Source organism: Taurulus bubalis (assembly GCF_910589615.1).
Source record: "Taurulus bubalis genome assembly, chromosome: 1".
NCBI classification, from domain to species: domain Eukaryota; kingdom Metazoa; phylum Chordata; class Actinopteri; order Perciformes; family Cottidae; genus Taurulus; species Taurulus bubalis.
The window spans coordinates 19249975-19277268 of NC_136589.1; the positions used below are offsets into that span (position 1 = coordinate 19249975).

General features: G+C 45.9%; 2 protein-coding genes across 2 annotated transcripts; both read left to right on the top strand.

Moving 5' to 3' along the window:
• Window positions 1–713: 713 nt before the first annotated feature.
• Window positions 714–27028, top strand: kiaa0586 (KIAA0586 ortholog; the record flags this gene model as incomplete). The annotated part of the gene is made up of 29 exons (XM_079225939.1): window positions 714–918; window positions 1103–1140; window positions 1328–1394; window positions 1692–1761; window positions 2708–2843; window positions 2969–3068; window positions 3405–3513; window positions 10336–10423; window positions 10581–11191; window positions 11479–11551; window positions 11806–11952; window positions 12022–12199; window positions 12269–12421; window positions 12507–12628; window positions 12708–12836; window positions 13198–13382; window positions 13540–13664; window positions 13822–14009; window positions 14085–14238; window positions 14746–14905; window positions 14982–15205; window positions 15365–15408; window positions 17255–17335; window positions 17523–17652; window positions 19832–19920; window positions 24243–24940; window positions 25090–25151; window positions 25525–25966; window positions 26842–27028. 29 exons carry the CDS (start codon window positions 714–716, stop codon window positions 27026–27028), a joined length of 4995 nt encoding a protein of 1664 aa, XP_079082065.1.
• On the top strand, window positions 6752–8380 carry irf2bpl (interferon regulatory factor 2 binding protein-like; the record flags this gene model as incomplete). The annotated part of the gene is made up of 1 exon (XM_079221265.1): window positions 6752–8380. One exon carries the CDS (start codon window positions 6752–6754, stop codon window positions 8378–8380), a length of 1629 nt encoding a protein of 542 aa, XP_079077391.1.
• Window positions 27029–27294: the final 266 nt, after the last annotated feature.

A 27294-nucleotide genomic window follows, 5' to 3' on the forward strand; every position in this document is an offset into this window, starting at 1 on the left:
AAATCCTTATTTTATGTGTAGTTTTAATACTTAACCCTCGATTATTGACTATTCGTCTCATGTTTAATCTAAAAAAACATCTTGTGTGGTTGATAATACAAAATCTTATTTTCATAACACATATCTAAACCAGTAGTAATGTATTTCACAGGCAGACATAAAAATACCAAAGGATGCAGCTACACACACATTTCTACATAAATATATATTTATAAACACATATAATAAATCTAAACGTGATCTGTAAACTACAAGTAAACAAAAGTTCGGAAATAACAGGAAGTACTTTCTTCTGTGACTTCCTGTGTATACTTTGAGGGCAGCTGAAAACTGTCCGACTTGATTGCAGTTGTTTGTCAACGCCTCCTGCTGCGGCCGCCTGCTCTCGTCTGGATTCCAGGCGAGGCGCAGCTCTAACGAACGAGCCTATAGACGTTGTTTTCTGTGTCTGGATCCATCCTTATTTTTAAATATCTCCGAAGCGGAAATCGGAAGTGCGTTGCTCTGTTGTCAGCAACAGTTGCTCTGTTGTCAGTAACAGTTGCTATTTGTCGCTTTTCTCCGTTTTTCTGTTTCTGATAGAACGTTAAATTTAAAACACTGACGTCACTTGCCCGCCGGAACGTCGGTCTCTCTCAACCGGAACCCTTCTGACCCGGATGTAGTCGGAGCTGGCCGTTTGAAAGCGGAGCAGCTCGTTCATAGAAACCAGGATGTGGTTCCAGTCCAGTCCGGACGAGTTCAGGCCGGACCAGTCCTCCTGCTCCTCGGACACCGGCGACGTTTTGATCCGGTCCACTCGGGTTCTTCCAGGACCCGGACCAGGAACAGGACCCGGACCTGTATCTGTCCAGATAACCGTCCAGAAGCTGCGGTACCCTCCCGGTCAGGACCCGGACCCGGCTGCTCCTCAGCCCGGTATTGATCCACTCATGCTTGATGACGTCATAGTATTGAATAAATTAAATACTTTATAACGAAGCTTTACATGAACAATGATAATAATACATTTTATATACTTTTACTGTGTGTGTGTGTGTGTGTGTGTGTGTGTGTGTGTGTGTGTGTGTGTGTGTGTGTGTGCGCGCGCGTGCGCACGCAGACAGACCACCCAAAGAGAACAGAGAGCTCAAAAGAAGAGTGAGTTCTTCTTCTCACTTTTTTTTTCTTATTCCTCTCCTTTTTCTTCTTCTCCTGTCGTCAATAATCAACTGTAGTTTAACTTGTGAACTTCCTGTTTTCTGTTTGTATCTTCACCTTTATTGAAACACATTTCAACTCTACAGTTTATGGTTATTAATCAAATATCATATATGTCCTCCAGCAGCTTCCAGCAGCAGAATCCAGTCAAGACAGGAAGCTCTCTGCTGGGACCCCCGGGGCACGGCCTTCTGGTGAGAGACCAGCTTCAATAACCAGTCAATAACCTGTCAATAACAGCCAGTCAATAACCTGTCAATAACCTGCTAATAACAGTCAGTCAATAACCTGTCAATAAATCAATAATCTGTCAATAAATCAATCATCCATCAATTATCCATCAACAGTTAATCCGTCAATAATGAGGACAACACGCTGAACAGAATATTTATTGATTTCCTTCCACAGTTCCGTGTGATCAGCTGATATTAAACATGAATATGATCACCTTGTGTTATTGATTATTGAGCACCTGATGACATCTTCCTCAGGTCGCGACCTGCTGACCTCCCGGTTTGACGCTGGAGGCCGAGAACTCGTCCTTGCAGCTCTGAGCCGCCGGTGAGTTTGTTTATAGATTAGGATATTGATCGTTGTCATGGGAACCAGTTGCAGCTGTCCGTCGCTCAGGAACATAGCGGCTGCAGTCGAATAGTCAAAAAATTACCTCCTAACGTCTAACCCTAAGCACTTTTCCTTGACCTCTGTAAAAACGTCACAGGGTCAAGGAAAGATGGGAAGGAGAATTCATTCCCATTAGGAAGACAACCACAGTGTTTAGAGAATCCGACTCCACTTTCACTAAGCAACGCAGTTATGACGCGACGACAGGCGCATCTTAGTGACATCAGTCTGTCTCCAGCGGTGAAACTACAATGTTCTGACTACAATAAAGCGCATCTTAAATACTTCGTCCGTCTTCTCACAGTGTTGCTTCATGCACGGTTTAAACAACATGGTGCATAGTATTACTTTATTAACGAGGTTGGAATAGAAATGAACGAAGGAGTATGAAAGTGAAACCAACGTATTTTTCACACAGGGTACAAAGCTACTAAACTCTTTGTTCAGTTTCAAACATGCTGAATTAAATACGTTATCACACTAACGATGTGTCATATATGTGTGTCTTGTATCTCTTTATGTTGTTATGGTTTATATGCAGATTATAATCTCATAAAAAATATGCAGACAACAGTTTATGAAACACCACACAACTCGTGTTGACTTAATCAGAAACATGACTCAGACTCGAGAGCTCGTCCAGTTTAACTCTCATTAAAGCTTCTGTAACTGAAGTCAAATAAAAAAAAAAAAAGAGTGAGGGCTGAAGCTGCAGTTCAACACCAGAGAGAGAATATAAAATACGTCAGTTTGATCACTTTACAGCAGTTTGATCACTTTACAGCAGTTTTCAGCAACGTAACGTTTGTAGTTTGCCAGCAGGTTTAACTGATTATTGAAAGTATTTACTCCGAAAACCTCCTGACTTCCTGTCTATCCTCAGGTCTCACAGCGCCCCCCACAGGAGGGAGGTCAAAGTGCAGGTGTTGGACCCGGTGCCCTTCAGGACCAACTCCCAGAATGCAACAGGGGTGTCCTCTGGTTGCCTTGGAGACGCAGACGCTGCTCCTCTCATCGAGGTGTGTGGGTGTGTGTGTGTGTGTGTGTGTGTGTGTGTGTGTGTGTGTGTGTGTGTGTGTGTGTGTGTGTGTGTCTCACCTGCTCTAACTCTGACTGCTCATTGGCTGTCCTCTCCTCGAATCAGAGCCATCAGGCCCTCAGGACGGTGACAGGCCACGCCCCTGTGACCTCTGACCTCACAGCTTCAGCTCCCCGTCTGCAGGTCTCTCACCTGGAGACTTCAGGTAGATTTGACTGTGTAGTTAATATAGTTAAATACATTTAATTGTGTTTAAATATAGTTAAATACATTTAAATGTGTTTCAATACATTAATGTATTTAACTGTATTTTGCCGTTTGTTATTGACAAATTATGAAATTTTACAATTAACTAATTAAGAGACTTCAGGTGAACTCCTCCATGTTTCTGTGCTTCGGATATCTGAACCAGAAGCTTCATCATCCTTATTTGTGTGTGTGTATATATATATATATATATATATATATATATATATATATATATATATATATTAATAGTAGTATATGTATAAATTACCTTTGACCTCTTTTTCGCCATCAGCTGGTGTCCATAGCAACCAGCAGCCAAGCAGAGCTGACTCCATCACCACGGAGACCAGCCCAGTTGCTATGGCAACACCCCACAGTGGCCGATGGCCAGAGCAAACCAGGTGAGGGGGAGTTACCAAGGTTACCAGACCTCTGCATCACTATAATGGGATGTAGCATGCTCCCCGTGTTTCCCCAGCAACACAGACGGTCTCCAGATATATCTGTCCCACAATGCATCAGTGTGTGTGTGACACACGTTAAACCACTGCCGGTGTAGATCACTCCATCTGTCCCACAATGCATCAGTGTGGCGGCTCACCCGTCGTCCTCACAGTGAAACCTGCCTAGCAACACACTCCGTCTCTGCATTTATAACAATAACAACAGCAATATATAACACTTATAATAATATTATAACTACTAGAGAAATAAAAGATCTGATTTAATAAAGTGACTTCATAGTAATATGATACAGAAAGATGGATTATTTATTTATATACTATTACTTTATTATTATTCATTTGTCACAAAGAACATGACCTACAATATACAATAAAAATGTGAATATATTTAATGTTGTGAGGTGGAGAATGTATTTATGCAATATAATACTACAGTATAATACTACTCTGACACTATAATATAAACATATATAAATAGTACTCTATGATACTGTAATATAAACAAATGTAAATACCACTCTATGATACTGATAAATAAACACATGTAAATACTACTCTATGATACTGTAATATAAACATTTGTAAATACAACTATATGATACTGAAATATAAACATATATAAATACCACTCTGATACTGTAATATACACATATGTAAATACCACTCTATGATACTGTAATATAAACATATATAAATAATACTTTAATTTTATATAGCGCTTTTCTAAATACTCAAAGACACTTTACATAGCAGGGGTTAGCAGGTGCAGGGGTTAGCAGGGTATAACATATATAAATACTACTCTGTGATACTATAAACATATATAAATACTATGTTATGATACTATTACATATATAAATACTATGTTATGATACTATGACATATATAAATAATATTATATGATGCTATAAACATATACAAATACTACTCTATGATACTATAAACATATATAAATACTACTCTATGATACTATAACATATATATATACTACTCTATGATACTATAACATATATATATAAGATCATCCTTTATTAGTCCCACTAAATTGCAGGATTACAGCAGCATTGCACACAAGAGACACATAGTAAATGAAAAAAAAACAAGTAATATATATCCAGTTTGTTGTTCAAGTGAACACCCAGGTTCTTAGTACTAAGATTTAACAATCTCAATGTCCAGTCCCTGTATGTTCACTGGTACCAGAGGAGAGCGTTTACCCTGGCAGAAGTCCAGCACCAGCTCCTTGGTCTTGCTAGAGTTTATCTGGAGGCGGTTCCGCTGGCACCATCTTAAAAAGTCTTGGTTCAGTTCTCTGTATTCCCTGTCATCGTCGTCATCATCATCGAAAAACATGACTCTCACAGTGCTTCCAGCCTTTTCCAGGTGTGAGAGATCTGTAGCAGGAAGATGACGGCGTCATCCACCTCGCTGCCAAACTTGTAGGCAAACTGAAGTGGGTACAGGGATGAGCTCACCAGGGGGTGGAGATGGACAAGGACCAGCCTCTCAAAGGTCTTCATCAGGTGGGATGTTAACGCCACCGGCCTGTAGCTGTTGAGGTTCTTGGGCCGCGGCTTCTTTGGTACTGGTACCACGCAGGATGTCTTCCATAGCTGTGGTACTTTCACCAGCCTCAAGCTCAAGTTGAAGATGTGCTCCGCTACCCCGCACAGCTGGTCTGCGCAGGATTTGAGGACCCTTGAGCTGATGCCGCCTAGACCTTTGGCCTTTCTCACCTTGATCCTCCTCAGTTTCTTCCTCACCTGGTTAAGGGGTTGGGGCGCTTTGAGGTGTTGGAGTGGGGGTGGGTTGCTGGTCATAGAGTGCTGTGTATGAGAGGTGAGGAGGGGAGCCAAGTGCTGTGGAAAGGTGGAGGGGGAGTAATCCACAGGGGGTGCAGATGATGGAGGTTGCAGCAGCAGGGAGGTCTGGGTGGGGGAGGGGTGGATGGCTGGTCAAATCTGTAAATAAATAAATTCACCCCCTTTTCGTCACCCCCAGGCTGTTGGTTGGGCCCCTTGAACCGAGAAATTGCCTTGAGGCCCTTCCACTGATGGTGTTATTTTGCTGCAGTTGGTCCTCCACCTTCGTCCTGTACACATCTTTCCTTCCTTTTTCATCCTCAGCTCCCTCTGCACAGTCCTCTGCTCCTCCTTGTTTCCAGATCTAAAGACCCTCTTCTTCTCTTTGAGGAGGGCCTTTTATCTCTGGAGAGATCCAGAGTTTGCCGTTTGAGAAACACTGTACAGTCCTGGTGGGTACGGTGTTCTCAACACAGAAGTTGATGTAGTCCGTGATGCAGTCGGTGAGACCGTCGATGTCTTCCCCTTGGGCATCACTGAATACCTCCCACACAGTTGTCTCAAAACAGTCCTTCAGAGCCTCCTCGGCTCCATCGGTCCATCGTCTAACTGTGCGGGTCACAGCTGGCTGCTTCTGTGCAAGAGTTAGGGGTGGAGGTGCACCAGGTTGTGATCAGATCTGCCCAGGGGAAGGAGAGGTGATGATAAGTATATCTCCTTGGTGTTGGCATAGAGAAGATCCAGTGTTTTATTGTCTCTGGTGTGGCATGTGACGTACTGGGTGAATGTGGGCAGAGTGGAGGACGGAGGGGCATGATTAAAGTCACCAGAGAGATGGAAGAGGGCATTGGGGTTTTGTGTCAACAGCCTGCTAATTACTACTCTATGAATCAGAATCAGAACCATTTATTGCCTAGTATGTTTACATATACAAGGAATTTGTCCTGGCGGGAGGTGCACAACATTTCATGATACCATAATATATATAAATACTACTCTATGATACTATAACATATAAATATTACCAGCTGGTATTCACTGAAGAGCAGAAAGGGTCACGAGGTTTGAGTCACATTACTTTCTTTTGTTCCGAGTTAATTTACCTGCAGCTGTCATGCTGTTCGCTTCATGACGTTACAGTCTGAGGGGAGGTGACGACGACGACGTCACTTACACTACCAGGTGGCATTCCTTTGAGGGTGATGGCAGCCCCCCTCCCCTCTGCAGCACGCGCAGCCTCCTCTGCAGCACGCGCAGCTCCAGCAGGAACAATAAGCCGCGAGGAGAGTCCGTGTGCGCGCGCTCCTCTCGGTCGCTCTCCGTCTGATCGCGCGCGCTCCCGGAGGAGCAGCAGGAGAGCGGGCAGCGACACCATGTCCTCCCCGCAGCGCGCCGCGTCCCGCAGGCAGGCGTGCTACCTGTGCGACCTGCCCCGCATGCCCTGGGCCCTGATCTGGGACTTCACCGAGCCGGTGTGCCGGGGCTGCGTCAACTACGAGGGCGCGGACCGGGTCGAGCTCGTCATGGAGACGGCGCGCCACCTGAAGCGGGCTCACGGCTTCCAGGAGGCGTGGTCCGCGGGGAAGAGCCCGGCGGGGCCGCAGCACCAGGCGGACGGACCGGGGAGATCTCAGCAGCCCTGGCCGGACCGGTACTCGGACAGCCGGGCTCGGTTCGACTACAGCGGGACCAGCAGCAGCCGGATGCCCAAAGGGTTCAAGCCAGACGACGGGCCGCCCGAGCTGAACCGGCAGAGCCCGAACTCCCGGGCCCGGAACCACGGGGCGCCGCTACCGGCACCGGGACAGCCGAACGGACCCGCCCCGCCGGAACCCGGAGGCAAGCGGCCCGCCACGGTGTCCAGCTCGGACCCGGAGCGGGAGGTGAAGGAGAAGCGGAGCGGGGAGGCCCTGTCCGAGCTGAGCGACAGCCTCCGGAACCGACAGGACGACTGGACCGGCAAGCCGCAGCCGGTGCGGGACACGCTGCTGGTCCTGTCCGGCTGCACCCCGTTCGATGTGCGCTTTAAGAAGGACCACGCGCTGCGGGGCCGGGTCTTCGCCTTCGACGTGGTATCCAAACCGGGTCTGGAGCACGAGCTGAGGATCTTCATCGAGTACCCGAGCGGCTCCGGGCTCGTGTTCTCCAGCGCCTCGGGGGTTGCTAAGCAGATGTACCAGGACTGCATGAAGGACTTCGGCCGGGGTCTGTCCTCCGGGTTCAAGTACCTGGAGTACGAGCGGCAGCACGGCTCCGGGGACTGGCGCCTGCTGGGGGACCTGCTCCCGGAGCCCTTGCGCGCCTTCAGGGAGGCGGTGTGCGGGGACCTGCTCCCGGAGCCGCACACCGAAGGCGGCTGCCCGCTGCCGCCCGGCCGGGCTCTGGCGTCCGGCAGCGGGAGCTCCAGGGCTGGCGTGAAGAAGAGGAGGGCGTCCCCGGAGCCGGACTCCCCGGAGGACCCGCAGTGGATCAGCGGCCAGACCGAAGCCCCCCTGCAGAACGGACAGTCCCCGATGGCGGACACGCTCGGGATCGCGCATTCCCCCAGCAAGGACCGGGACTCGGTCCACTCCACCACGTCGTCCTCCAGACACGCCACCGGCAGCAGCCCGGTGTCCCTGCCGGCCTCCGCGTCCGGCCAGAGGCGCCTCCTCTCGTCCCGCAACGGAGACCTCCTCGGCGTGGACCCGGTGGTGCACGCGCAGCACGTTCCCGCCGACTCCCCCACCACGGCCAACAGCAGCGGGCCTCTGTGCTGCACCATCTGCCGCGAGCGGCTGGAAGACACGCACTTCGTGCAGTGTCCCTCGGCCCCGAGCCACAAGTTCTGCTTCCCGTGCTCCCGTGACAGCATCAAGGCGCAGGGCGCCGGGGAGGTGTTCTGCCCGAGCGGGGAGCAGTGCCCGCTGCGGGGAGCCAGCGTGCCCTGGGCCTTCATGCAGGGAGAGATAGCCACCATCCTGGCGGGGGACGTGCACGTGAAGAAGGAGAGGGACCCATGAGGAGGGGGGGAGGAGGAGGAGGAGGAGGTCTGTCAGTGGACAGACACTTTTAAAGTTGTGTGTGTGTGCGTGTGTGTGTGTGTGTGTGTGTGTGTGTGTGTGTGTGTGAGCAGCTGCAGGTACATTTTACACTTTAAATCCTCAATTCAGACAAACAACAGTTTTTAGTATTCATATTTTACTTATATAAATCATTTTAACCATAAAATCATATTTCACAGGTTCTTGTCTGGGGCTTTTCTTCAAGATGTTGAACTATAGATGTAAACAGACTTGTGAATATATATTACATATATATGGTGTATTATATATGTGATAATATATCATATTATCACATGTATAATATACCATATATATGTGATTTTATATTATCATATATATGATAATATTAATTATATATCATATTATCCTATATATGTGATATTTTATATATGATAATATATTATCATATATAAACAAACGTTTTCCTGAGAAGTGATCATGAATCGGATAATAATAACTGGTGAATATTAAAGTGTAGCCTTGAGGTAATGATGACATCACCACTGTCCACTGACAGCCTGAAGGGGGAGGAGCTATATAATCTACATGAGTGGGCGTGTCCGTGTGGTGGAGGTGTAAACTGACAGACAGGTTCAGAGAGTGAGACAGCTCTCACACTTCATCTCCTTCATTAATCACCTGTTTGTAAAACGATTTTTATTTTTTTATACACGTTTTTTTTAGAATCTTTTTTTGCCTTTTTTAGTTGTTTTTTTAAATGTAGTTTTTTTTTGTGATTTGTTTAAAGTAATTTAAAATGTTTAATTTCCTTACTGCAATAAGGTATGTTCCGTGTCGGAGGAGATCGGGCGCAGCAACATGTGTTATTCTTCTTCCGTGAACAGATTGTAACGTGCCTTCAGCTCAGTCGTTGTAATAAACCGTTGGTATGAACCTCTTCTCTTTCTTCTCTCAACCAGGATGCATTCTGGGTAAATGACACTTGTTGACGGACAGATCTTTTGTTCTCTTCCTGGATTACAGATCTGAGATCAGTCCTTCTGCTTTAATTTCTGTTGCTACAAACTCCTCCCCCACGTTTATCTGTTGTCCTTCTGGAATTTGCGATGTTTATTACTATATGTAGAGTTTACGTTAAAGTCTAGAGTGTACGTTAAAGTCTAGAGTTTACATTAAGAGTTTACGTTAGTCTAGAGTTTACTTTAAAGTCTAGAGTTTACAATAAGAGTTTACATTAAAGTCTAGACTCTAGACTTTAAAGTAAACTCTAGACTCTCGAGTTTACTTTAAGACTTTACATTAGTCTAGAGTTTACGTTAAAGTCTAGAGTTTAAGTCTAGAGTTTACATTAAAGTCTCGAGATTACGTTAAAGTCTAGAGTTTACGTTAAGAGTTCACGTTAAAGTTTAGAGTTTACTTTAAAGTCTAGACTCTAGACTTTAAAGTAAACTCTAGACTCTAGAGTTTACTTTAAGACTTTACATTAAAGTCTCGAGATTACGTTAAAGTCTAGAGTTTACGTTAAGTTTGTTAAAGTCTAGAGTTTACCAGATTACTATTAGTAGTAGAGGTAGTAGTAGTAGTAGTATCTGTAGTACTTTTTCTAGTAGAACTATTAGTAGTAGCAATAGTAGATGTAGTAGTATTATCTGTAGTACTATTTCTAATAGTAGTTTGTAGTGTGTGTGTATGTGTGTGTGTGAGAATCAATGAATCAGATTTATTCAGTTTGTCAGTGTCTGTATTACTCTATGATCTATACTATATACTAAACAGTGATACACTATATATATATATATATATATATATATATATATATATATATATATATACATATAATAATTCAAACTTTTATAGCACAAACGTTTTATAGTACACAAAGATGCTTTACATATGTATGTATGTATGTATGTATGTATATATAGCTGGCCTCTTCCTGTCTCACTGACAAGAGCTAACTCGTCTCCTCTTCGGCCAATCAGTCAGGGGGCGGTGAGGAGAACCAATGAGATGCTGAGGGAGACCAAGCTGCTGCTGATGGTGAGTTAGTGGAGAACGTAGAACACAGTACAACATAGAACATAGTAGAACACAGTAGATTACAGTAGAACATATAGCATAGTAGAACATAGCCATAGAACACAGTAGAACATCGTAAAGGAGCTTCCTGTCTGAATCACTTTCTGTTGTCAAACAGCCAGAAGACTCTCTGAAGACCACCACATCTGGACCAGAACACCACCAGTCTCAACAATCCCAGTCTCAACAATCCCAGTCTCAACAATCCAGGTCCCAACAATCCCAGTCCCAACAATACAGGTCCCAACAATCCCAGTCTCAACAATCCAAGTCCCAATCCCCTCAATCCAAGTCTCAACAATCCCAGTACCAACAATCCAGGTCCCAACAATCCCAGTACCAACAATCCAAGTCCCAATCCCCTCAATCCAAGTCCCAATCCCCTCAATCCAAGTCCCAGTCCCAGTCCCAACAATCCCAGTCCCAACAATCCCAGTACCAACAATCCAGGTCCCAACAATCCCAGTACCAACAATCCAGGTCCCAACCATCCCAGTCCCCTCAATCCAAGTCCCAGACCCCTCAATCCAAGTCCCAGTTTTCGCAGCAGTTCCAGTCTGTGGTGGTCCAGGGGAGGCCTGGGCTTTCGTCTACGTTGGAGGAGGCGGGTCAGGTTCTCCGTCAAGTTCGAAGACAGAAAAAGGTTCTGGAGGAGAACCTGGAGGCTCTGCTGAGAGCCCAAACCAGAGAGGTTCTGCACTGCCAGCTGGACGCACTGGCTGCTAACAGGTAGCTAATGCTAGCTTACTGTCTGCTAACAGGTAGCTAATGCTAGCTGTATCTCCTTCATGGTAGCTTATATGAAAAGGCTAATGGGTAGTTAAACTGTTGCTAACTAGCTTAGTTCCTGCTAACAGACACATGTTTTCTCGAAGCTAGCTAGTTGTAACTTAGGTCTGCTAACTGGTAGCTAACGTTGATTAAATGCTAACAGGAAGCTAACAGTTTCCATTGGAGGTAGAAGAACAGATTTGAAATGTGTAAAGTACAATTTTTGTGTCCTCTGTCCTTTGCAGAGACTTGATGGAGGAGGTTCGGATCAAGAAGACGGTGGACGCCTGGATCAGCACTTTCACCAAAGACATTGAGGTGAGGACCAACATGGATGACCATCCTGCACCAATGAAAACGCTTGTCTGTTAAACAGCTTCTTATTGTTCATGTTTCGGACGAGGACGTCGTATAAAAAGAATCCACGTAGTGAGGAGGTCTGAGTGGATCCGTCTCATTAACAAGGGCGACGATCTCACCTACTTACTAAAGGTGTCACATGAAGTCTACTTCTTCTTGATCTTCTACATCATCATCCTCTTCTTCATTTGTTTCCTCCTCTTCCTCCACAGGCTGAGATGTCCTCAGAGGAGGCTGCGATGACATCACAGCAGAGGGCTGCTGGGAGCTCCGCCCCCACAGGTCGGGGGCGGTCAGTAGTGAGCGCGCTCAGAGCAACAGGAAGTGAGGCTGCGTTCGGGAGAGGAAGCAGAGGACTGGTCAGTCCGTCTCTCTGATCCATCGATCTGATTGGTTAGCTCGCTGACTCACTGCTGTGATGTTTCCAGGTGCAGAGGGCGGAGCCTGACTCGGCCACAGGTGAGTCGTACCTCGCTCGTCTGTACGGCAGAGCTCCGTACGAGGGTCTGAGGCGAACACTGAACAAGAGTCCATACCTGCGCTTCAGCTCACCTGCCGCCCCGCCCAGCAGGAAGCCCCGTCCCCAGCTAGTGGAGAGCGTCACAGGTGGGCCTGTTGTTGTTGATAAAGTTTCATTGAGTCAAACAGAGTTTAGAGCTCACGCGTCGCCACCAGGTGTGAAGGTGGAGTCCCGTAAGACTCAGACGTCACCTGGACGACCTCAGCGTCATGACATCATCAGCTCCTCCTACCTGACCTATGGTGACCCCGCTGACCTCACGGTGACCCCCGGAGCCAGACGCTCTGTTGCCATGGCAATCCCGTTGGGTCAGTAAACAAACAAACATCCTCGTTTGTATTTGAGTTTTATTTAGAAGTACTATGTAAAGTAATAAACTTGTTGTTTCTCCAGGTCGCCCCAGGACGGACTCGTCTGCCATGTGTCTCGCAGAGCGGCAACAGGAAGTGACATCACCGCCCGCAGCTGCTCACACATGTAGCATGGACAACGGAGCGCCGGAGCTACAGACACAGGTGATGTAGTCCCATGATGCATCACCGTATCGCACACTGACACAAAGGTCAAAGGTCACTGACAGGAGTTTTGTGACAGATGGTGGAGCAGCTGGATTCCCCTCGTCCTTCTCCTCCTCCTCCTCCTGTTGACATCATTGAGAGTAAGAGTGAAGAAGAGGACGTCTTCCCTGGAACTGAATTCTTGTCTGTCGCTGATGTTGTTCAGGTAACCTTCATCTTCCTCCTCCCCTCTTCCTCCTCCTTTTCCTCCTCTTCCTCCTCCTGTGTCTTTACAGTTTCAGTCCCACAGCTCCTCCTGCTGGACACAAACTGAACTCCTCCTCTTCCTCCTCTCTCCTCCTCATTCTCACCTCTACTAGATAATTATTTGGGTCAATAGCAGTAACTTTGTTTCAGATCAATTACTAAATAAATAAATATAGTTAATTAGAAAATATGTTTTCAGTGATTTGAGTCAAACATTTTGTTTGTTTGTTGTGGAATGAAAGATGATTCAGTCGTCACATTGATCCAGATCAGATGAAGGAGATAACAGAACTAATCAACGTATTGATTCTCTTCAGCAGGAAGAGCTGAGCTTTGAGGTTGAGGAGGAGGTGCAGCTGGATGGAGGTCCTTCTCCTCCTCCGGTCCTGTATCAGGGTCCAGTCTTTCCTCCACAGACCAGACCTGCCCTCCCTACCCAGGAACAGGCCTCCGTCCTGGACCTCAACCTGCAGAGAGACTTCCTCGAGAACCGGCTGGTGGAATGGTGAGGAACCGGTCTGAACCGGACTGAACAGATCTAAACGGGTCTGAACAGGTCTGAGCTGGTCTGAATCGGTCATATCCGGTCTGAACCAAACTGAGCTGGTCTGAAATGGTCTACACTGGTTTGATCTGGACTGGTCTGTCTTTGTTGTGTCCAGGGTGGAGCAGCAGCTGATGTCCCAGATGATCTCAGAGATGTACCGCCCCCCTCCCCCTGACCCCGCCCAGAATGACTCCGCTGACCAATCAGCGTCCAAGGAGCAGAGCACCACCTCAGACATCGGTGAGCTGAGAGCAGAGTTCTCATATTGGTGCTCATTCATTGGTCTGACGGCATTTCACTCACCACATGACCATATTGTCTGTAATTTAGTCTCATGAGGTGATGATATGTGTTCTGGTTGTGTGTTCTGACGGTGTTGTTGTTGTCGTGGGTTGAGTGGAAGCAGCAGGAGGTGGAGGTCTGCAGCTCTTTGTGGACTCCAACATGTCAGTGGACTCGGCTCTGATCCGGGAGCTGGTTAGTGAGGTTCTGACAGAGCAAGTCGCCCTGCTGCTGGGACAGAGGGACTCACTGGAACCAGGACCAGTACCAGGACCGGAACCAGGTCCAGGATCCACTCAGGAGGTACAGAATCTTCAGTGTTCAGTCTGTCTTTGTGTTCTGATCACAAACTGAAGCCTGCTGTGGATTCTATTCCAGGACAAACTGGTATCACTGGTTCCTACACCAGTACCTCCGCCTCCGCCCCGCCCCACTACGCCCAGCAAAGAGACCACGCCCCTGACCACGCCCCCTCCCTCTGAACCAACCAGCCTGCTGAACGATGAGTCTCTTCGGCCAATCACAGCTCCAGGTCCGACACAGCAGCAGTGTTTCTGTTGTCAAACTGGAAGTCATCGTCACTGCTTCCTCCATAAACAGCCAATCAGATCCTTCTATGGTTTTTTGAATTATCATTATAAGATGTAGCTGTACTTGTACTTGTGTAGGTGTACTTGTACTTGTGTAGGTGTACTTGTACTTATGTAGCTGTACTTGTGTACTTGTACTTCTGTCGCTGTACCTGTGTACTTGTACTTCTGTAGCTGTACTTGTGTATGTACTTGTACTTCTGTAGCTGTACTTGTGTACGTACTTGTACTTCTGTAGCTGTACTTGTGCACTTGTACTTCTGTAGCTGTACTTGTATAGCTTTCCTTTTGTACTTGTACGTCTGTAGCTGTACTTGTGTACTCTTACTTCTGGAGCTGTACTTTTATACTTGTACTTCTGTAGCTGTACCTGTATACTTGTACTTCTGTAGCTGACGATGATGGTTAGATGATGCGTTGTCTCTCTCTGTCTATGACGATGACCTCAGAGCCTGTAGCCACGCCCATCTCAAGCCCAGAGCCCGCCCCCTCTACAGGAAGTCCTTCTGCTGTCCATCAAGCCCCTCCCCCTCTGACTTGGGGCGACGTTGAGCTGCCATTGGACGAGGAGAGACCAGAGGAGCAGCTGGACACGCGCTCCCAGCTGCTGTATGTAAACAGGGACCAGTGTCCAGGTGCATTGTGGGTGATGTAGGACATCCAGATATCAGTCTCTCTCCTGCAGGGTGATGTCAGTAGCAGAGGAGGAGCCTCTTTTCCCCTCCCCTGCTCCCTCCCCGTCTCCGCCTAGTCCTGGTCCTGGTCCCGGTCCTGGTCCTGAACCCAGACCAGCGTCCCTCTCCAGCTCCCCAGAGGACTCCAGCAGCACTACAGTGACAGCAGGGACTGAAGCAGCACTGAAGCAGATGTCAGAGGGAGAACTGATCAACCAGCTGGCTGCCATGACAGGTACCTTCATCTTCTTCCTCTTCATTATCCTGCCACAATTCTCTCTGTTCTCAACTTTTAAACTAAACCGAGAAAGTTTCAACAAAGAGTTCACTCAAATGTCTCTGTCTGTCTGTCTGTCTGTCTGTCTCTCACTCACTCACTCACTCACTCAATCAGAGGTCTTCAGTTTCTCCAGTTCTCTCCAGGAACTCCAGGAAATGGTGAGATCATGTTTCTAATGACTTAGTACTACAGTTATAGTAGTAATATTAGTAATACTACTACAGTTATAGTAGTAATACTAGTAATCCTACAGTCATAGTTATAGTAGTAATACTAGAATTATAGTAATAATATAGTAGTAATACTAGAATGATAGTAATAATACTAGTTATAGTAGTAATACTACAGTTATAGTAAAGATACTACAGTTATAGTAGTAATACTCAGTGGCGGGCCGTGCATTTTATACCGCTGAAAAACCTAATCACCTCATTATGACACCACAGCTACCGGTTATTATTTGTTTCGTGTAAACACATGAAGCTCTAGCGTAAGTTCAGACAGGCAGATCACCGTCAGAAGAGTCATAGAGTTTAACAGCTGGGCGCATGATTTAAATAAGACTGCAGATGTAAAAAATAAAAAAGTAACGCAACCAGCATTTCACTCACCACATGACCATAATCCTCTGTGCGAAAGGCGTCATCAGTAAATTCACCAGCAAGGTAGCTTTTAGGTTCTAGGTAGAAGCTAGAAGTTCGTGCCCCACTGACCAATCACAGTGCATGTTAATGGTCACGCTGGGCCACTGACCAATCATTTACATCCACGCCATTTTGCAGGCCCTGCACGTCAAAGAATCCGCCCAGCTTGTCAAACTAAAGATCTGATTTGTTGAAATCCATGACAATCAATCACAACGTCCACTCTCTGTGTACTTTAATCTGAAAAGGCCATCTTAAACTGCTTTGCTGACATAGACACAGGAGAGAAAAAATCTGATTGGATGAAAGCTTCTTTCTTAAAACAAGCTGCAGTGTTGCAGACTGAAGGCTGCAGGCAGTGCAACAGAGGAAGACAGGAGCTGTGCAATGAGAAAATAAGCTAATGGGGAAAAATAATTATAATATATCTAGTGTATTTGTGAAAACAATTAAATTATAAAATAGCTATAACTTTATGATTTTGTTTAAGCCAGTGAAGGCTTAGAAGACCCCGACGACCCACCACTGGTAATACTACAGTTATAGTATAAATACTACAATTATAGTAGAATACTATAATTATAGTAGTAATAATACAGTTGTAGTAGTAATACTAGTAATACTACAGTTCAGTGGCGGGCCGTGCATTTCCTACCTAGGCCTGCTGTCTGGTATCGTATACATAAATACGCGCATGACGGCATGCTGTTCGGCCCGCACCGGGTGAGATGCAACCCGGGTCTGGGAGGACAGGAGGTGCAAGTGTTACAGAGTCCACAGAGAAAGTCTATGCAGCTGCTTCTTCTTCTACAACTTCAAGTATCGGATCGCAACCAACTTGACTAGGTGCAAACCGTCGGCGCCACCTAATATACCGGAGTGTGTGTGCAGGGTGCTTTCCTGTCTCTGTTAGGAATCACAGTATAGAACCCCGTCGCTGGCCGTCACCATGTGTTTAACTGGCGGAGAGAGAGAAATAGAGATGAGATCTGATTGGATAAAGAGCGCTAAGGAGCGCGCTTGAGGTAGACCAGCTCACTGGCCAGACCAGAAGCAGACAGACAGGCATGAGAAACAGACAGGAGACAGGAGCTGGACAATGAGAAAATAAGCTAATAGGGAAAAATAATTATGATACATGTAGTGTATTTGTGAAAAACTATTACTTTATAAAATAGCTATAACTTTGAATTATTATAAAATAAATTACAAAAAAATAAAAATTAGAAAATAGCTATAACTTTGTGATTCTGTTTGGGCCAGCAGAGAAAGCTTAGCAGGCCCTGACGGCCCACCACTGCTACAGTTGTAGTAGTATTAGTACTCCGAAGTGAAGTATTTCTTGTCGTCACTCCTCCAGGACTTTGACCCCCTTAGTGAAGGACAGGTCAAAGGTCACGACTTCAAGACCAAGAAGGAGCAGAGAGACACACAGCCAGAGGTACACAGACACATACACTGACACACAATGACACACACACACACTGAGACACACACAGACACGCACACACACTGAGACACAGACAAACACACACACACTGACAGGTCGCAAGGAGCAGAGAGAGGAGCAGAGAGACACACAGCCAGAGGTACACACACACGCTGACACACACACAATGTGTCCTCAGGGCTCCTGGAGGAGGGATCAGGAGGATCAGGATCGGGAGGATCAGGAGGAGGGGAGCGTGGGGGAGTGGAGGACTACAACAACCCTGCAGGATCAGACCTGGTCACCTGGACAGACAAGTCAGGGTGCAGGTATGACTGCCTGTAGACACAGCTGAGGGATTAACATCATGACGCCTTCATTTCCCCTTCTGTTGTCTGCTGTGATGTTAACAGGTTTCTGTCTGTTCTTAATCTGTTCTTAGCCTGCTTAGTCTCTTTTTAGTCTGTTCTTAGTATCTTCTTAGTCTCTTTTTAGTCTCTTAGTCTCTTCTTAGTCTGTGCTTAGTCTCTTTTTAGTCTGTTCTTAGGCTGCTCTTAGTCTCTTTTTAGTCTGTTCTTAGTGTAGTGCCCACGTTGCCTATTCAACCCTAAGGCACTACTTGGCTGCTTGCTTGGTTATTATTCCTGACGCGTTTCAGTAATGACAATGTCCAGTTGTAACGTCCATCATGTTTATTCTTGCAAACCATAAATAACTAGAAAATGCATTTCCTGCTGAAAATTCATTGAAATGCTAAAAGCTGAAGCTTAAAGCTTAAATATTTGAAAATATAGCTGAAAACACCGGAATATAGCTGAAAATAGCTGAACATAGCTGAATATAGCTGAAAATAGCTGAAAAGATAAACTACCTGCTGAAAAGTGTTGAAGCCCAAAAGCGTTGAACTGAACTGCTGAACATCCTTAATGTTTAAATCGAAAAGTTGGAGCAAAACTGCAACATCTAAATAATCCAAGAAAAAATTAAAAGTAGTAGTTGCAGTAGTAGAAATAACAGTAGCATGAGTGAAAGCAGTAGTTGTAGTAGTAGTAGTAGAAATAACAATGGTATGAGTAAAAGTAGTGGTAGTAGTCACAGTAGTAGTAGTTATAGTAGTAGTAGTAGAAATAACAGTAGTATGAGTTGAAGTAGTAGTAGTAGTAGTAGTAGTAGTAGTTGAAATAATGGTAGTATGAGTAGAGGTGGTAGTAGTAGTTGAAGTAACAGTAGTAGTAGTAGAAGTGGTAGTTGAAATAACACAGAGCTACCAACTCTCACGGTTTCGCCGCGTGACACACGCTTTTGCATGTTTTCACACGCACTCACGCCACACAACCAATTTCTCGCGTCAAAAAAAAATCTGATTTAGGGCCGAGGCGCGCGTTCCAGGTGCGCGTTCGTTCCAGGCGCGTTCTAACCAGCTTCTGATCTCCTTCTATTACCTCATTTTTTGTTATTTTCCATTGTTTTGCTTTAAAAGGCTACTGTTTAAGCACTTTAAGCACTTTATTTGTTGCACTTTTTTGTTTGATAATGAAAAATATTTTTCCCTAACTAATCTTGTAATTTTTTGCTGAACATAAATCATTAAGTGCTCTTAAGAATACAATTATTAACAATATAGGTTAGGTTTCAGTTAAGAATTAGTTGAATACCATTTTAATCAAAATGTCAATCAACCTACCTTGGTCAAATCTTAAACACAGGTCTATTAATTAGGCTATATTTGGTACATAGACAGTCATTGAGGCACAGCAATAGTTTTCTGGTTGAATGTTCAGCTCAAGTCTAGAAGGCCCTACAAGGCATGAGCAGATGAACATGAATCAGAATAAGTTTAGGTATTGCACATCTTTAGTAGCTTGACGATGTAATACTTTAGTCAGAATATGAGTCTGATACTGCTCCATTGGGCTGTGATTATGGGGCGTTTCAATCAAACCAGGAAAAAAAATGCCTCTTCGTTCAATTGGATAGACCTACATCCAATCAGAGTAACGTAGTCATCATCGGGGCCAGCTGATAAATTAAACCTTTACCGAATCCCGTAGGAAGGACGGCAAAAACATCTTTTCGATCGACAAATGCCTTGATCGCGTTTCTCTGTTCCTCTTTCAAAATTAATGCGCTGTCGATGTCTTCTAAAACATCTCTATCTACAGATCTCAGCTCTCCTGCGGCAGCCATGTTTGTTGAAAGCGAATTCAACGCAAGCGCTCTTTGGTGACGTGGTTGATTACGTTACTGTCACCTGTCCGTCATCGTATAAAGCCCGCTCTGACAATTTGATTGGTCCGAACAATTTTTGATTTTGGATCATTTCTCCCCAACGGAGCAGTGCCAGACTGAACTTCCAGACGTCAAATGTTGTGGGCGGGGTTAAGTTCGGCTGGTACAAGGCTACATCTTTAGCATACCACCCAAAAATCCACTAGAATGCATGAAATAACATCTACTTAAACCAAAATGTCCTGGGGGTGGACCATCAGCTATGTCTTTGCTTCACAGAATGTAACCAATGTTGTCCATCTGCAGAAGGCCGCCCCTATCAACGACTTTGGGCCCCACAAACCACCAGGATGCAGGGTAAAACATGGGTACAACGCCAAATTAATTCCAATTTCCTGATATTTGAGCCACCAACGTGTGTGGCTGCGTGCGACAAAAAGGTTTTTTGAAAAGTTGGCAGCTCTGAATAACAGTAGTATGAGTAGAAGTAGTAGTAGTTGAAGTAACAGTAGTAGTAGTAGAAGTAGTAGTTGAAATAACAGTAGTATGAGTAGAAGTAGTAGTAGAAATAACAGTAGTATGAGTAGAAGTAGTAGTAGTTGAAGTAACAGTAGTAGTAAAAGTAGTAGAAGTAGTAGTTGAAATAACGGTAGAAGTAGTAGTTGAAATAACGGTAGTAGTAGTTGAAGTAACAGTAGTAGTAGTAGAAGTAGTAGTTGAAATAACGGTTGTATGAGTAGAAGTAGTAGTAGTAGAAGTAGTAGTTGAAATAACAGTAGTATGAGTAGAAGTAGTAGTAGTTGAAGTAACAGTAGTAGAAGTAGTAGTAGTTGAAATAACAGTATTATGAGTAGTAGTAGTTGAAGTAACAGTAATAGTAGTAAAAGTAGTAGAAGTAGTAGTTGAAATAACAGTAGTATGAGTAGAAGTAGTAGTAGTAGTTGAAAAAACAGTAGTATGAGTTGAATTAGTAGTAGTTGAAATAACAGTAGTATGAGTAGAAGTAGTAGTAGTAGTCAGTGGCGGCTGGTGATTTTTTTTCTTTTTGGGGGAGCGCAGTTGGGCGGCGGCGCGGTTTGAATAGCACTCCACAATGAGAAGAAAAGAGGTTTTGAGTAGAATATTCTAAAAAACAAAGCTTTATTTTAAGAAAACACAGTACTCAACACTGTCCAATAACAACTATCAACAAACTGTAACTTTGGGCATGAGAGGTTCAGAGCAGAATGGTTTAAGAAACATTGGGTTGGGTTTCAGAGGTTTACAGAATAAAAGAGGTGCCCACACCCTTACATGAAAGAGGTTTAGAGCAGAATAGATTCAGAAAGAGAGACATCACATTTTACATTGGGTGTTTCACAGAGTAGGCCCCACTACTTGTAAAGACATTTAAACTGGGGGCTCTGCAGTAAGGTGGCACTGATGAGGTGGTCTTTGAAGGCAAAGCGTTCCCTGGTGTGTCCAAGTATGGTGTCACAAACCTACAGATAAATATATAGAGAGAGACAGAGACAGATAAGTTGTGGGGAAATATCTACTACAAACAGGCTTCATACTACAGACAAAAGCCAAACATCAGAGTTGACAAAAAACTATGTTTTGTGTGTCTTTATGGCTCATCAACATAGACAAAAGGCCAGGAGCTACCTTGATGCTCTAGCCTGGAGCTATGACACACACACACACACACACACACACACACACACACACACACACACACACACACACACACACACACACACACACACACACACACACACACAGTTGAATTGGTATTTTAGATAAAGTTATAGTCCGATATGATATCCACCCAAATCTAACAATGTCCAACATGTGTTCTGCTGTGGGAAAGATAACACATTAAACTCTAACACAGGCATCTGCTGATTTTGACAATCACCTCTGCAGCAATCCTTCCAAGCTCATCTTCCTTCATAGCCCGGCGCTTCCTCTGCTGCTCAGAGCCACTGCTTTGCTCCAGTCTGAGCATCCAGCTAACCAGCTCCGGTTAGCATATAGGCTTGAGGAGAAGCTCCGGGTGTACGTCCTCAGTGCTTTGCTGCTGAATTTTTAAATCCGGGCGTTCGGGTCCCAACTCTTTCAGCCTCTTCTTGTCAACATCTGATCGTCGGTTGAAAGGTGTTTCGCTTAGAGATACCACAGAGTTTTCAGTCGCCATACTAACATAATCAAAGTCTCTGCTAGCTATGTTGCTCGCGTAGATACGTGGGAGCTGTATGAGATGTGAGGGAATGATAAAGGTCTCTGATTCGACGAATAGTCCAATCACGTTGCAATAAGAAACAATGTCATTGGCTAGGGCGCACATTTGTGCGCCCGAAGATTCGCGTTTCATCCGCCAATGAGAACGACGATATATTATATTTGGTCACATTTAACTTAAGTGGTTGTTGACAGGGGCTTACGGTCTCACACACACATTTAGAGCATCAACACGGTATATTTCTTATTTCAATTATTTGGTATATAGTATATAATGTTTTTTGACAGTATATATTATTTATTTTTGTTCTTTTTTTTTTTTTTTTTAATCGCAAAATTTTAAGAGGGGCGGCGCCCTCGCGCCCTGTATTGACGCACCGCCACTGGTAGTAGTATTCATAGCAGTAGCAGTAGTAGTAGTCATATTAATAGATGTAGTAGTAATTAGTAATAGTTATAGCAGTAGTAGTATTAGTAGCAGGAGTAGCAGTAGTAGTTGTTGGAGTAGCAGTACTAGTAATAGTCCAAATATTAGCAGCAGTAGTCAAAGTATTAGTAAGCGCATTAGGTATTTAATACAAAAATCCTCATTTGAGCTTTATGTTAAGATACAGTTAATTCATGGGGCTTTTATTTTGAAAGGGAAGACAGAGAAACAGACGACAGACAGACAGACAGACAGGAGGCTGAATATCTTCATGAATATCTCCAAGTCACAGATGTGAAGTGCAGATTGTGTACAAAACCATCTGTTAAACCCCATATTTCGAGGCAAAAACATGCTCCAATCACCATTATAGTACATTCAACAGAGAGGAGAGAAGGAGAAGTTCGCGCTCACACGCAACAGTAATAACACGTTCACGCGCGCGCACGTACACACACGCACATAGACACACAGTCAGTGAGCTTAGTCTAACAAAGCTAACTTCATGCTAGCAATCAAATTCACTTCCTCTCCACCAACAGACTGCACCTGCTTTCTCTCTGTGTGTGTGTGTGTGTGTGTGTGTGTGTGTGTGTGTGTGTGTGTGTGTGTGTGTGTGTGTGTGTGTGTGTGTGTGTGTGTGTGTGTGTGAGAAGCGGCAGTGATTAGTTAACTTGAAGCACCTGTGTCATAAGTGAGCTACTGAGTTGTATGATCCCCATAGACTCCGGTGCATTCTTTTTTTTCATAAAAATCTATCTCAATAACTTCAAAGGCAAGATGCCAAAATAAGGCATTATATTTTCTGAGAGATAATTGCGAACGCGTCGATGTTGTTTGTGTCAAACCAAAGTCTGCAGGACATCAATCCCCCGGGTCCAGAGGAAGAGGAGCCAAGCACAGCAGGGCCCCTTGAGCCCAGCCTACCTCAGCTCGCAACTGAAACAAAGATCCCAGGGCGAAAGCCACTTATCAATGGCCTAAATCCTGTGAGAAAAAGGAGTGGGAAGCAATCAACACAGACATCAGCAAACTCTTTGAACAAATGAGGGGAACTGCAATTAAAAAGCTGGAGAAGATGGGAGAGCTGATCTATAGCTATGGTACTGAGCGTTTTGGAATCACAGAGAAAGGGAAAAAACATCAACCATCCCAACAAAGTCCAGGAGACAGCAGGAGATTGAGCAACTGGTCAAGGAGAGAAGACAGCTGAAGAAGCGGTGGAGGAAAGCCCCAGAGGAGGAGAAGCAGGGAATAAACCTGCTGCAGGCAGTAATCAAGAACAGGCTGGCAACTTTGAGGAGAGCTGAGAATCTTAGGAGGAGGCGGAAAAGGAAGGAGCATGCAAGATCGAGCTTCTTCAAAGACCCCTTCAAGTTTGTAAAGAGTCTTTTCACGAAAGAGAAGAGCGGCAAACTCATAACAACAAGGAAAGATCTTGAAGCTCATCTGAAAAGAATCCACACTGATCGCCACCAGTGTGAACAGATCTCCCTTCCACCGGATGTGCCACCAATACATCCCCCAGAACACCAGCTAGACGTATGTCCTCTAAAGTGGAGTGAAGTGGAAAGAACTGTTCGTCGAGCAAGAGCTGCATCCTCTCCTGGGCCCAACGGAGCCCCTTACCGGCTTTATAAAAACGCACCAGATGTGTTACGTTTTCTCTGGAGGCTAATGAAGGTGGTGTGGCAGAAACAAACAATACCAACAGCTTGGCGAAGGGCCGGTGGCGTCCTAATCCCTAAGGAGAAGGACGCTGCTGACATCAGCCAGTTTCGCCACATCAGTCTCTTAAACGTTGAAGGCAAGATCTTCTTCAGCGTAGTAGCTCACAGGCTGGCTGTGTACCTAGACAGAAACAAATACATCGAGACAACAGTGCAGAAAGCAGGGATTCCAGGCTTTTCTGGTTGCTTGGTGCATACAAACATGATATGGCATCAAATCCAGGCTGCCAAAAAGGAGGGAAGAGATCTCCATGTTGTGTTCTCGGACCTCGCAAACGCCTTTGGTTCTGTTCCTCATAGTCTCTTGTAGACTGCGTTTGACCTGTTCAGCATCCCACAGGCTATCACCACTCTCATCAAATCCTATTTCCAGGACGTCCAGCTATGCCTCACAACTGAGGAGTACACCACAGCATGGCAGCGTTTGGATATAGGGATCATGGCAGGATGCACCATCTCTCCTCTGACTTTCACCATGGCAATGGAGGTCATCATCCGAGCCTCCCGATGGGTAGTAGGAGGTCAGCAGCTCAAAGCTGGTCTTCGTCTCCCTCCCATCAGAGCGCACATGGATGACATGACCACACTTACAACAACCATGCCATGCACAAGACGACTGTTGAAAAAGCTCCAGGAGAACATTGAGTGGGCCCGGATGAAGATAAAGCCAAGCAAGTCCAGGAGCATATCAGTTATCAAGGGCAAGCTGTCAGAGCAGCGCTTTTTCATCGGCGAAGAACCCATTCCAACAGTGTCAGAGAAGCCAGTGAAGAGTTTGGGGCGCTGGTACGATGCTAACCTCAAGGACAAAGATCAAGTGGACCAACTTAGGCAGGACACAATCTGCGGCCTAGAGAGTATCGACAAGTCCCTACTTCCTGGCAGGTTAAAGCTCTGGTGCCTTCAATTCGGTCTCCTACCCCGGCTGATGTGGCCTCTTACCATCTATGAGGTCCCTATCTCAAAGGTTGAAAAACTGGAGAGGTTGATCAGCTCGTTTGCCAGAAGGTAGCTGGGTCTTCCCAGGTGTTTCAGCAACATAGGGCTGTATGGAAGAGGCATTCTGGAGCTGCCTGTGTCCAGTCTTACAGAGGAATTCAAGTTTTCCAAAGTAAGGCTGGAAATGACACTAACAGAATCCCGTGACCCATGTGTAGCCCAAACAGCTCCTACTCTGGCGACCGGGAGGAAATGGAATGCAAGCGCAGCTACGGGGCAGGCAAAGGCAGATCTAAGGCATTGTGACATCGTTGGCCTTGTGCAACAGGGGAGAGGAGGCTTTGGCCTCGGAGAGAGCAGACCATCTTGGTACAAGGCAGCTTCATCTCAGCGCAGAGGTCTGGTCGTTGAGGAGGTGCGCCGGCAAGAGTAGGCAACAAGGTGCGCAAAGGCTGTCTCCCAATCGAAACAGGGACGGTGGATGAGGTGGGAGGGAGTTGAGAGAAGGAAGGTCTCTTGGAAGGAGCTGTGGAGTATGGAAGCATTTCACACCAGCTTCATCTTACGAGCAACGTAAGATGTCTTGCCATCTCCCAGTAACCTTCACCAATGGTACGGAGAAGACCCAACATGCCCACTCTGCCCGTCTCCAGCAAACGTTAAACACATTCTGGTTGGCTGTAAGACAAGCCTGACTCAAGGCCGTTACACCTGGCAGCACAACCAAGTGCTGAAGTGCCTTGCAGCTACGCTGGAGACCAGACGAACGACCATCAATGCCTTACCTCCATCATCCTACCATCATCATCATCGTCCTACATCTGCGAGAGGCTTTGTCTGTGAAGGGGCAAAGCCATCCAAGACCAAGGCCAGTACAACATCAGACTTCGGTCAGCTCGGAGGAGCGCGAGACTGGAGGCTCGTGGTGGATCTGAGTCCAAGGCTCTACTTTCCACCAGAGATCGCCACTACAAACCTACAAAGAACAGACCTCGTGCTCTGGTCCTCCTCAACCAAGAAGGTGTACATCGTGGAGCTGACTGTGCCCTGGGAGGAAGCTGTAGAGGAGGCCTACGAACGAAAGAGCCTCATGCCGTGTTTACACCAAAACAGTTGCGAAATATTCGTGCGTCCAGATTACATGTTAAGTCAATGCACAGCCGCGTTAGGTTGCGAAAAAGCGAATTTTTCGCCGGGCGTCGCGATAGAAGCGAAACGGCGTCGCAACGCCACTTTTTCGCTGCCGTTCAAATATTTCAACTCCAGCGAATAATTCGCATGACGCGGAGTTGCGAAAGCCAATCAGCGTTGAGATGCTCCGCCCGGCATCACCGCCGTTACTGAATCAAACTGCTGGTCCGCTGAAGGAGCGCTGGAAACGGCTTCATTATTCAGACACTCGTCCTGGAGGAGTCGGAGCTGTGTGCGACTACGGATACTATTATGAACCCAGACACGGGGGCGGTTGATGTCCCGACGTGTGTGGGACTTCCTCAACAAGTATAAAGCAGAACTAGAGGTTATTTCAATGCTGAATGGCGGAAATAGTAAATGCTTTCACAAACACGGAGATAGAAGCTCCGCCCGGCATCACCGCCGTTACTGAATCAAACTGCTGGTCCGCTGAAGGAGCGCTGGAAGCGGCTTCATTCAGACACTCGTCCTGGAGGAGTCGGAGCTGTGTGTGACTACGGATAATGTTATGAACCCAGACACGGGGGCGGTTGATGTTCCGACGTGTGTGGGACTTCCTCAACAAGTATAAAGCAGAACTAGAGGTTATTTCAATGCTGAATGGCGGAAATAGTAAATCCTTTCAAGACACAGAGATAAGCCCCGCCCCCTTTCCTCAGCGATGGTTGCGAAAAAACGGATCAACCACATAGAGCGAATTTTTCACCTGCGGCGCGATATAGGCGAAGTGGCGTTGCGAAAATTCGCAACTGTTTTGGTGTGAACACGGCATTAAGTATGCTGAGCTGGCAGCTGATACTGAGCAACGTGGCTGGAAAGCCAAAGTTTGCCCAGTGGAAGTCGGCTGCAGAGGCTTCGTGGGTAAAACAACTACCAGGCTACTTAAGGATTTGGGAATTCGAGGCCAAGCCATCAAAGCCCTCTCAAGCGCTGCTGAATGGGCAAGCCGGTGGCTGTGGGTGAAGAGGAGAGACGCCACCTGGGCCCCAAAATAGCATCTGTGGCGCAGAAGGGTTGAAGCAGAGGGGGGCACATCTGGGACGCCAGGTGTAGCCGATGAGCCCTCTGGAGGTGTTGTGGGCCTATCATCGAAACACCGGAGAAGGAGGGTACCCACCTGATGACTCCAATGAGGCTTTAACCCTTTTGTCCCACAGACAGTACCATGACTCTTCTGCGTCAACCCACTTTACATCTCAGGAGTGCAAATCAACCAGGGATTGTAAAAC